The sequence below is a fragment of the Salvia splendens genome, chromosome 13 (assembly GCF_004379255.2).
Source record: "Salvia splendens isolate huo1 chromosome 13, SspV2, whole genome shotgun sequence".
Lineage (NCBI taxonomy): Eukaryota > Viridiplantae > Streptophyta > Magnoliopsida > Lamiales > Lamiaceae > Salvia > Salvia splendens.
In genome coordinates, this window is record NC_056044.1 from 22,697,625 (window position 1) to 22,710,247 (window position 12,623).

The following is a 12,623-nucleotide window of genomic DNA, read 5'->3' on the forward strand; positions in this document are numbered from 1 at the left end:
TTACCATTTCTATTTGCACTAATTCTTTATACAAATCCTTCTTATATGCATTGTTCATCTGAATCAATTATGTTTTCTAATATAGACTTGGACAAGACCGATAAGAAGGTAGCTCCATTTCAGTTTTCAGTTATGTAGTTTCTCGAATATTCTTATTTATTTATTCATGGAGAGGCTCAGAATCATGTGATGTCTGCGTTACACACTCTCACTTTAATTGCATTGTCCTGCCATTTTTTTGAAGTAGTCTCCTGCCATTTCTAAGACATGCTAATATTTGATAGGGTGAACTTGGGGCGAATGCTATTCTAGCAGTCTCGATGGAGTTCCTTTAGTAGTATGCATATATGCCGGTATACTTGATGTTGTATATATCTGTGTATACCTCAAGGATAAAGTTTTTGGTGTGTGTACAGTTGATGTAAGCTTTCACGATCTGGATCATCCAGAATATTGGCAAATTTTCAAGAAACTCTAGTGTATGTTTATGTTTCACAAAGTATGCATTTGATTATCTTGTTACTGATTTCCTCGTAGTTGTTTCCATTATACTATATAATATGCAACTTCTCGTCCTACTTGTATATGGTTCACATGGATGCAATGTTGGAGAAGATGGTGGTTTTGCTCCCGATATATCCAGGCAAGTTTCTTAAATGTTTTTGTGCCTGCAGCCTGAAAGAAGGCTTGGATTTTGACTGTAGCTGTTTGGCAGTCTATGTAGAAGCTTGTCCAGTCTGATGATGCAGATGGAGATTTTTAACTATGTTATTAAGGGTTGTCAATGATGCTGATTTCATGGTAGCCGTTTTAATTAATCACTGCTTAATTATTATACATTTATATTCTATGACAATGTGTTCCTTACTGCTGTCACTACAAGTTCAGGTCAACCAGGTGGGAACTGTAACTGAGGCCATTGAAGCAGTCAAGTTAGCTAATTGGGGAGTGGTGATTTCTCAGAGGAGTGGGGAAAGTGAAGATTCTTTCTTAGCTGATATAGCTGTTGGTCTATAAAGGGTTTATATAGTTCTAATAACCCTAAACAAGTCGAAGAACAAGAGCATTATATGCATGATGACTTCAAAATTTTCTCACAAAAATTGGCCTTCTAAAATTTCACTCAAACTCTGCTAAATTGGCCTTGTTGTACATACTCCATTTCTCTACTGGAGTGGCAAACTGGTAATCAACCACAAAAAGAGGTGCAAATATCTAACCATGAACAACGACAAGAAATAAGAACACGTGGAGCACATTGAAAATCAAGTAACAAGATCCAACGCAATATGAGTAACAAATCCTGGTACATAAAGCATATACAGGAAAATCAGTCTTGTGGATTAGCTTTGAACAATATCAAAGTCAGTTTGTAATGAGATCAAGGCTTAGTCTCTTCCTCATCCTCCTCAATCTTGGGAGCCAAGTAGAATCTTATGTAGCCCATCTCTGCAATCTTGTACTCAACCACCACAGGAAGCTCTGAGGACAAACTTAAGGTGACAGTGCTTGACAATGGGGTCGCCTTAGTGAAGGAGTTGAGATACCTAAGAGCAAATGTGAGAGATACAGGCTCATTCATCTCAATCACAGTGGCATCTTCTGGCTGCAGATCATAAGAAAAGAAGAGTATCTCAGTCATCAGCCATTTACAACAACTAATATAATGTCCTTACTAAAAATCACCTTGTCAACAGTGGTGTTCTGCCTACATACAATGTTTGCAGTACCAATATCACCTCTGGATGAGAACTTAACACCTTCCTTTGTAACAGAGATGACAACTGCATGAAACAGAGACAGGGGTTAGTCTTGCAGCATTTACACTATATCTTAAAACAAAATAGGTTGGCACTTCACCTGTGTCGCCAATGCTACTAAGATCTTTACAAATTCGAGAGAACTCAGCAGATGGCATGCGAACTATAGCATGGTACTCAGCTTCTGGGATTCCTAGATGCTCACTATCAATGTCCATGAGCTTCATCTCAAAATCTGAGATCTTATCTTGTGCTGTAAAACATCAGAATTTGACAAAAACAAACTCAGCAATACATTCAAACATGAAGAAAAAAACAGATTATGATGCAAATATCAAATCCAGACTACCCAAAGTTCTATATATGTGCCAAGATTACCAACAAACTCACTAGAATAATAACTAAATTCCATCGCCAAAGATTGCTACATAAAACTCCATTCACCTTCACATATGCAAATCTACATGATAGTGTTAAATCATCAAAATAATCACTCCTCGGTTAAATCTTGCGATGACCTCGCTCAAAATAAGGAAACAGTTATCATTATTCACTAAGTTAATATCATTCATATTCAACATATGGTGATAAAAGAAACGCATGGTTGCTATAAGACTTACTATTAGAGAATCTAATTTGGGGCATATCTTGAGAAAGAAAAAAAATAGCTAGGAAATTATGATAAACAAGAAACGGAATGAAGGAAAGGGAACGTACTGGGGCTTTCAAACATGAAGGTGACAGTGTCGCTGCCGTCGTCGGCCTTCAAAGTGATGATATCGTCATTCCCGGCGCACTTGAGCATTTTAGCCATGTTGTTGAGGTTCATCCCCATGGAGATGTTCCGGTCGCAGCGGTAGTGCTCGAATCCCTCCGAACGGAGCAGCAGCGCAACCAGCGCCACGTGGCTGGAATCCATAGCCTGCAGCGAGAAACCGGTGGCGGAGCAGTCGAAGTTGGCATCGGTTACTAGCTCCTTGATCGATTCCAGAACCTTCTTCAACAGACTCCCCTGGACCAAACGGAGCTCCAACATCTTCACCTGATTAGTAGAAAATTGGGGAAATCTTGAAGACTTTTGGAGGGAAAGTTTGGGAAATTAGGGTTAGGGTTGAAACTATTAGGGGCGGGGGAGGGGTTAGCATTATATAGAGATATGACGATGCCTTTTAGACTGGCGGGAAATTTCGGGGTCGAAATGCAAATATTTTTAATTCCCGCCATGAGTAATAAGTGTATGATGGGCCGGGCTGGCCAACTAATCGCAGCCTCACAGAAAATGGGCTTTTCAGTTGAAATAAAGAAGTAGGAAGCCCAATTTCAAATTGCATTTTAATTTTATCGATACAACTTGACAAACAAAATCTGAGATCTTTCTTGTGCTGTAAAACATCAGAATTTGACAAAAAACTCAGCAATACATTCAAACATGAACAATACTAAATGTAACATACAGTTGACATAGTTAACCATAAGCAAACCCTGGAAAATTACTTGGCAAAATGAAGATTTATAATTTCTGGAATGGTATATATATGTATCAAGGTTATGACAAATAATTTTAAGGTTTAGGGATGCATAATATTGTACTCCACGATATTCTCTCTATATTGTCGAATAGAGTAAAATAATTTATTTTAATTAGATATTGGATCTTTATAAAATTTAAGATAGTAGAATAATTAAATACTACTTCTACTTACATATTGAAGTGTGCCTGTGAGTGCGTCTTTGCTATTCCAACTTGCAGAAATTCTTATCCACAAGATATCATGAAAACATCATAAACCAATTAGCAAGAACAAAAAGAATAACAAGGAATTAAATATTAGGGGACAGTTACAAACTTACAATCATATAGTTACATTTTGAATCTCCACACTGTTTCTTACACAACAGCATCCAAAATACAAATTCTGAAAGTCAATCGAAAGGTTTATACACTTTGATTATTCTCCTCATTACTACGAGTTCATTTTCAGGAATTTTTAGTAGCAGGAATATTATCAATGTGTTTCATGTATTTCTTGTATTTCTACCTCACCATGTTGAGGGGGAGGATGAATGACCACATTATCTTGCACTGCTTCATTATTATCCTCTGCCACACCTTCTGGTCTATTATCAACCTCTGCCACTCTTGATTTTGGTATCGGCCATAGAAGAGGGAAGAGTAGTGTATAAGAGTTAGGTTGTAGGAAATTGTGTGTTGTATATTCATCGATTCCTACTACTCTTTATATAGAGTTTTACATATGTGTATAAGTCCATGATCAATTGAGATTTTTTAGGCTATCTGAGAAATGAGATGCAACATCAGCCACTCATTTTTATTAAATGAGTAGTCCAGATTTTACCACACAAAAAATATTTTTAGATTAATTTATTATAAAAGGGCAGAATGGTAATTTCATGTTTTTATCTTCTTTGCCATCATTAATTTTCCCAATTTCACTAAAAAAATCTCCTCCTCGTCAACCACTGCCGCTCCTCATCTCCGCCGCACTTCATCTCCGCCGCTGTCGCACGACTCCACATCCTCCTCCACTGCCGCCGCCATTGCTGCGCCTCCGAATTGGAAGGCGAAATGGAAGGCTTCTCGATCGATGCTGCCGAGTTTCCCTATTTCTCCGGCGTCAATCTGTTCGACAGTATTGATTTCGACGATCTCTTCCTCGGAATCGACGAGAGCGACGTTTTGCCCGATTTTGAGATGGATCCCGAGCTCCTCGCCGACATCATTGATTTCTACTCTTTGTTGGATTTTGTAGTGAGATCTGCGATTTTACTCATTTTTCCTAAATTGGAATTTGTAGATCTAAAAATTGGAACAATAAGATTTGTGAGATATTGAATCCTCATGTCGAACTTGTTAGATTTTTTAATTGACTAATAGATTTTGTGTATGTTGGTGGAAGGTTTGCTATGTTTCTGAATTTGATAGAGTTGTTGACATTTTAATAGAGTTGTTGACATTTGATATTATCGTTATTGATATGTGAATTATAAGTGTTATTTTTTAGTTGTTGACATTTTAATAGAGTTGTTGACATTTGATATTCTCGCTATTGATATTGTTTTTGAGCTGTTGACACTTTATACAAGTCGTTGACAAGCTGTTGACATTTTATATACAGGCTATTAACATGTTGTTGACATTTTGCTATAAGTTGTTGACATTTGATATGCATGCTATTGACATATATTGTATGAACATGATGCCTGAACTTGTGTCAATTAAAAAAATTAAGATAAAATAGTTGTTATTTTTTAATTACAAGAATTGTTTTTGAGTTGTTGACACTATATACAAGTTGTTGACAAGCTGTTGACATGTGTTGTATGATCATGATGCCAAAACTTGTGTCAAATAAAAATTGAAGATAAAATAGTTGTTATTTGAAAATTACAAGAATTGTTTTTGAGTTGTTGACACTATATACAAATTGTTGACAAGTTGTTGACATTTGATATACAAGCTGTTAATATTTTCATATAAGTTGTTGATATTTGATACGAAAGCAATTGACATGTATTGCATGATCATGATACCAGAACTTGTTTGAAATAAAAAAATTAAGACAAAATAGTTGTTCTTTTTTAATTATAAGAATTATTTTTGCGTTGTTGACATTTCAATACAAGTTGTTGAACTGGCTGACATTTCATATATATTACATACTGCTAAGTTCAAAAGTTAGAAACCACAATAGGTGTTCATGGTTTGTGTGGGTAGTGCAGGTTTTAGGAAGAAGCATTCACCAACCCAAAGTTTGATGAGTTTAGAGGCACGTATCTCACAATCTTCGGGGAATGCACCCAGGTAAAGGAAGCAACCTTGAAGTCTAGCGGGCAAGTAAAGGTAGCTGAGAGCCAAGATCTTCAATTAGGAACCCTCCCCCATTGCAGCAGCATCAACAGTATCTTCTTCTATCCTTTTCCAGAAATCAATCTTTTCTGTCTCCTGAATGAGTTGTTGTTGACATAATAGTTGACATAAATAACGTTTGATGTTGACATCGTAGTTGACACGAATAACGTTTGCTGTTGACATCGTAGTTGACATAAGATCAAGATGTTTTTCACTCTCTCTCTCTCACTCTCACTCTTTCTCTCAAATAGATCAATATGTTTCTTACAAGAACCAAGAAGCTATGGAAATCTTAGCTCAAGAGGCAAACAGAGAGAGAGATTACCTATGGTAAAATATCAAGACCAATAAAAAAATCAGCAGAATTAACTAAGACAACAACTCCATTAAGAACAATTTCAGCTCAAGAATAAGAAAAACAATCCACCAAAAAAAATCCCTCATTTAAAAGAAAGGAAACATTTTCTAGAAAAACATAACACATTCAACCATCACTATAAACAAGAAAAAATAACATTTTTTTCTGAAAAAATAAACCGAATCTTAATAATTTGATTAGCCTGACAAATCACTCTAAACTTTGACACGCACAAACACACACACCTTCTGAATTAATTCATCAAACACCTGGAGAATCCGATCGAGCTCCACCACCTCCGCCGTCTCCTTGCGCTGCTGGTGGCTCCGGAACGACACCGGCGCTCTCTTCACCTACTACAGCACAGAGAAGAGCTCCGGCGTCACGCACTGCGACGGCTGCTGCTGCTTCGAGATCCACCACGACGACATCTTCTCCCTCAAAGCCTTCCTCCTCTCCAACGGCTTCACCGTCCCCCTCAGCTCGATCCCCTTGAATTCTCCATGGAAATCCTCACCAACCTCCAACCACCGGAACAGCCGGAGCAGGAGCAGGAAAATGATATGACATGGTGGAGGGTGGCAAGGGATACATCACAAAAGGAAAGTTATGATCAAGAAACAGGACATCCAAAATTTACATGAGGATTTCTTTATTATGTTAGTATCCTTTATCTCAAATATATATCAACATGCTCTGCCATACAAATATTTTTAAGAAAAGAAGCATAGTTTTAAAGAAAATAGAAATATTTAGATTCAATAAACTGCACTTTCATGTGAACATGAAAACAAGGACCAAACTCAAGAAAGCAAACCAAAGGAAGCATGGTATAAACTGCATTTAAACTTCTCTAACGATATTCATAGGACAAAAGGATGGATAATAACTAGCTTAACCTAGAGAAAGCATGGTAAATTTGAACAACAGATGTACCAACATCAAAATAACTAATGTTCTTTGGGCAGTATACAGCAGATGTCAATTGAATCCATCTCTCCACCTCTAATTGAACACAAAATCAGATCTGGAAGCTCGAGAATCCACGAATTCACACTCCTATCCTTCCGATTCTGGAAAATCATTTACAGAACGAAGCAATTGCTCATTACCAACACACTGCAAGCCGTAGGAGTCGGAATCGTGCTCGTCAAGATCTACATCAACATCGGATTAGACAAATTGGGGATCGAGAAGCAATTAGGTCTCTTCGCGTTCACGCTCACCTTCCTTCTCTCCTCCACCACCGAAACCCTCCCGATCTTCATCAACGAGCGCCCAATCCTCCTCCGAGAAGCCTCCAGCGGTGTCTACCGCCTCTCCTCCTACCTAATCGCCAACACGCTCGTCTTCATCCCCTACCTTCTCGCCATCGCAATTGTCTTCTCTTCTTCTGTTTACTTCCTATATTCATGTTTCAATTGCTCAAATTCTTCAGCTTCAATTTGGGGGAAAAAACGGTATTGCTCAAATTCTTCAGCTTCAGCTTCAGCTTCAGCTTCAGCTTCACCTTCTGTATACTTCATAGATTTTGAAGGTCTTTGATTTTGCACAATTGTGTGAATTGTATGAAGATCAACAGATTTTTCAGAGAGACTTTTGGAGAGGGTTTTAGAAAATGATTTCAAATACAATTTTATTTTTTTCTGCCATATTATTAATGAAATGACACTTATACCCCCGTGTTGACATAATGTAATAGCTGTTGACATTTCATTAATCTTGTGGATTAGTGGCTGAGATTGCATCTCATTTCTTAATTTAATTAATAATCTCAACCTAACAGCACCCTATGTGTATATAGTATGATTTCCTAGAATCAATTTACAATCAATTGTTCAATCAATATAAATCAATTTATACTGATTTAATTCTATTTCCTTTCCTTGGATGATTCTGATCTTTATTCCATTCTTAATACTCCCCATCGAGTTGAGTGGTGGGATCTCTAAACCTCAACTTGCACAGAACGCTGGAAAAGCTCTTCGAATTGACCGCTTTGGTGAGGATGTCTGCCAACTGATCTTCAGATCGTACAAACGGTAGTTCCACGGCTCCGCTCTCAATATTTTCTTTGATGAAGTGCCTGCCGACTTCCACATATTTGGTCCTGTCGTGTTGCACAGGGTTCTCAGATATACTGATTGCAGCCTTGTTATCACAGAACAACTGACTTTTTTCTTGTGGCAATCCAATCTCCTTCATCAATCTTCTTAGCCATAAAATTTCCGTCAATCCACTCTTTATTCCGCTGAACTCTGCTTCAGCACTAGATAGTGCAACTACTTTCTGTTTCTTACTCTTCCAAGTAACTAGATTACCTTCAACAAAGGTGAAGTAACCCCTTGTTTATTTCCGATCAATTGGATTGCTTGCCCAATCTGCATCCGTGTATCCATAGATCCCTCGATGCTCATTTCTTTTGAACAGTACACCATGCCCAACTGTTCCTTTTAGCGCAGCTTCATAGTGATCCTTTTGTGGTCGGTGCATGAACTGGCTTACAATGCCTACTGCATAAGCAATATCAGGTCTGGTGTGAGACAGATATATGAGTTTTCCCACCAAGCGCTGATATTTGCTCTGACTTGCTGGTTCTGCTCCTTCCACGATCTGCAATCCGTGGTTCACTAGAATTGGTGTGTCGGCTGGTTTGCAGTATAGTAGCCCGGTCTCAGCAAGGATATCCAGTATGTACTTCTTCTGCCTTAGGAAAATACCTCCTTCTGATCTTAATACTTCTATCCCCAAGAAATACTTAAGGTTTCCTAAGTTCTTCATCTCGAATTCTTATGATAGGCCATCCTTGAGCCTTTCAATTTCATCAGTATCATCACCAGTAATGATCATATCATCTACATAGATGATCAGACAGGTTATTCGACCATCTCTTTTCTTTAAAAACAATGTATGGTCTGAGTTGCTCTGTTTGAATCCGTACTTTGCCATAGCCTCAGTAAACCTCCCAAGCCTGACTCTAGGCTACTGCTTGGGTCCGTACAGGGTCTTCCGTAGTCGGCATTCTTCTCCTTTACTGTAACCATCAGAAAAACCTGGGGGAGCCTCCATGTATACCTCTCTTTTCAATTCTCCGTGCAGGAATGCATTTGTAACATCGAACTGATATAAGGGCCAGTCTCTGTTCGCAGATACTGAAAGTAGAACTTGGATATTATTCATTTTCGCCACTGGGGAGAATGTCTCGTCGTGGTCTATTCCGTAGGTCTGCGTGTATCCCTTTGCAACTTATCGGGCTTTATATCTTTCAATAGAGCCCCAGGTCGCCGTTTAATTGTAAATACCCACTTGCATCCGACCACCTTCTTTCCATCAGGTATCATGCACTTTTCCCAGGAGCCATTTCTTTCCAGTGTTCCCATATCTTTCTGCATTGCTTCTCTCCAATGCTTGTGCCTCCAGGCCTCCTCCACAGTACACAGGATTTCTTCTTCTTCTTCTTCTTCTTCTTCTTCTTCTTCTTCTTACAACACTGTCTCAAACGCATGAGCCATTTCTGAGAGGTGATTCTTGGCCAGAAAGGCTTTTGAGTGTTTTGCCTTTGTATGGATGTCAGGACTGAATATTTTCAGTGGAACTCCCCTGTTTAATCTTGGGGGTAATTTGTACCCCCCCAACTCCTTCACTAATCTGCTCCTCTAGCAAATCACAAATCTCAGGTTCATGTGTACTCTCTTCTTCTGAGTTTGTACCTGTCTCTTGATCCCCTTCAGTAACACTATTAGTACTATCAAGGGAGCTTCTTTCAGGTATAGTAAGGTCTACAGAAGGACTTACAATGGATATCAGTTGGGGAATATTCTGGACAGTGGCATTGGGCGTTGGGGCTGTATATGTGAGATTTGCTCGGCAGTCTTGTCAGCCTCCTCTGCTTCCTCTGCCAGGTTCGCTGGTGCATGATAAACTGGAATTGGTGGCCAACTTAGTGGGTCGACCTTACTACCACTCTCCCCTTGACCACTAAGATGGCTAAAGTAGTAGTCTGTTTCAAGGAAATCGAAGTTCATTGTGGTGAAGAGACGATTATATTTAGGATCAAAACATCTATATCGTTTTTGGTTCACTCCATATCCCACAAACACACATTTGACTGCACATGGGGATAACTTGGTTCTTTCGTGTTTTGGAATGTGGACAAAAACTGAACATCCAAATACTCGAGGTCGAAGGGTTAAAGGTAAAGGGATTTGAGCTAGTGTCGAGAGGATCTCTAGCGGGGTTTTCAGGTTTAGTGAGCTCGAAGGTAGTTTGTTTGATAGGTAGGCGGAGGAGGCCACTGCTTCATGCCAGAATTTTCTTGAGGTGTTGGATTTGATGAGCATAGCACGGGCCATTTCCAAAAGGGTTCTGTTTTTCCTCTCTGACACTCCATTTTGTTCTGGGGTGTATGGGCAGGTAGTTTAGTGTACAAGGCCTTTATCATGACAGAGTTGTTTCATATCAGAGGTCACAAATTCTCCTCCATTATCTGACCGAAGAGTTTTTATGGTTTTTTGAAATTGGGTTTGGACTAGGTTGTAAAAATGGGTGAAATGTTGGAAGGTTTCACTTTTTTGTTTCATAAAGTATACCCACGTCATACGAGTACAATCATCCACAAAAAGAAGAAAATATTTAAAGTCTTGCCCCCTAAAACCGGTGAAAGACCCCAAACATCAGAATGGACAAGTGAAAACAAAGAATCAACTCTTGTATTATTTGATTTGTAGGTTTTTCTATGGCTTTTAGCCAAAACACAGGTTTTACAATACAAATCCTTACTGAATTTAGGAAAAAGCAATTTTAAATAACCCGATGAAGGATGTCCTAGACGACGGAGCCATAACCAAGCCTCCCTGTCAGCCATCCCGTGAGCCATCATAGCCTTTCCATGTTGGTCTATCTCATTCACATAATACAGCCCATTCCGCTCAGTGTCACGTCCAATAATTTTCCATGTCCTGATATCCTGCAAAAGGCAGAAATTAGGTTGCATTAGGAGAGTGCAATTCAATTCTTTAGTCACATGACTAATAGATAACAGTTTATGTGACATAGAGGGGACATATAGGCAATTAGACAATGTCAAATTGGGTGAGATTTTAATAGTTCCCGCTCCATCTACTATCGTCAACTCTCCGTTTGCATTTTGAATATGACTTTTTGGTACCCTGTGCATACTAGACATATCAGATTTATCAAAAGTTATAGTATCTGTAGCTCCACAATCAAAGATCCATTTGTCATTCTTGGCATCGGAGGATATGGACAGAGCATATGATTCGGGCAAATTATCAGACAAATTTTCAAGTGGCTGAAATTTATTCTGACAAAGTAATAGGGATGATTTGGGATTTTTAAAAATGAGAGGCTGATTTTCGAATTTTGTGGATCTTTGGGGCTGAATCATGGGATATTTAGTAGGTTGGGGGGGTATTTCCTAATTTGTCAAAAAGGTAGGACTTGAGGGTAAACCCCCAAACCCTAACTTACCCCCTTCAATTTTACCTCTATCCTGTGCCGCCTCCACTCCATTTCCGCCGTTTGCGAAGGCGACTGTTCCGAGAGTTATTGATAAAGCTTCACTTTCAGGTGTCGTGTAAAGCAAGGATGTACCCTACTGATCAGGATAGAAACCACAGCTAAGCCTGAACCTAGCTATCAAAGTAATTCCTCAACCCACTTCTACTGATTAGTATAGTGGTGGTAAGGGTCGAATCCCACATAGATGAATGCGCTTTGGAAATTGTAGTGATATTCTGGAAGGGTTGGTTAGCTACCACGCTTTGGGTTGAGATCCTATCTAGGCGGGAATTTAAGGTGGTACTCTATTGACTAGTAGGTGTGAAAATGATCGATGTGTGGCTGTGTACGTGAGAGTGGGGAACAAAGTGTTTCAGAGACATGTGGAAAGTAGGTGGTTACTATAAAAGGCTAAACGGAATATCAGAGAATAAGTGGTAGTTAGGTAACTAGACTGACAGATCTGTAGGGTACCAGCAGAAAAAGTAAGGATAAAACAAAAAACAACTAAAAATCAAAAGTGGTCCCAAACTTGGATGTGGATGTTGTCTTCTTCAACAAGCACGAACAAAATCAAACAAACTCAGATTCCATAGATGAAATTACAGATTAACAACTCCACAATTCAAATCCATAAATTAACTCACTAAAATTCAAAGATTAAACAAGCAAAATCGAGAACTACACATACTGGACGACATGCAAGGTGGCAGAATCACGTAAACTCAGATTTCGCACTTAATCACTTCAGAAATTAAATCTAAACAACAACTTAACTAACACTCATGGATCGAGCAACTCCGAATGAAATCATGCTTTCAACCCTTAGAAATTACCGCAACAACTAGATCTAAGCTACCTAGGCAGAATGAAACAGATTCAAACAGAAAGAGATGCATAAAAACAACTTCATTGCATAAAACGTTTGGATCTAAACGAAGTACTTCAAAAGCTAACAAGTATTGAAATTGCAACAGATCTAACGTAAGGAAAACAAGTAAAGATTAACTAGGAAAGCAAATAAAGATTATTTTGCCACTCCGGGCGAGGAAACTGCTATGACTACGAAATGAACTGGCTGGAACGGTGGAAGGCGAATCTCCGGCGGACTTCT

The 12,623-nt window shown here is 38.8% G+C and overlaps 1 protein-coding gene across 1 annotated transcript; it reads right to left on the minus strand.

Moving 5' to 3' along the window:
• Nucleotides 1–1,234: 1,234 nt before the first annotated feature.
• Nucleotides 1,235–2,886, minus strand: LOC121759909 (proliferating cell nuclear antigen). Its single transcript, XM_042155483.1, has 4 exons — nt 2,478–2,886; nt 1,861–2,013; nt 1,687–1,784; nt 1,235–1,606 (listed from the first exon to the last, which is right to left on the minus strand). The coding sequence occupies exons 1-4, from the start codon at nt 2,794–2,796 to the stop codon at nt 1,382–1,384; spliced, it is 795 nt and encodes a 264-aa protein (XP_042011417.1). The 5' UTR covers nt 2,797–2,886; the 3' UTR covers nt 1,235–1,381.
• Nucleotides 2,887–12,623: the final 9,737 nt, after the last annotated feature.

Coding starts and splice junctions, on each gene's coding strand:
- LOC121759909 (XM_042155483.1), bottom strand. CDS start 2,796: ATGTTGGAGCTCCGTTTGGTCCAGGGGAGTCTGTTGAAGAAGGTTCTG. Junction 1,785..1,860: donor TAGTAGCATTGGCGACACAG/GTGAAGTGCCAA, acceptor TGTTTCATGCAG/TTGTCATCTCTGTTACAAAG. Junction 1,607..1,686: donor AGAACACCACTGTTGACAAG/GTGATTTTTAGT, acceptor TATGATCTGCAG/CCAGAAGATGCCACTGTGAT.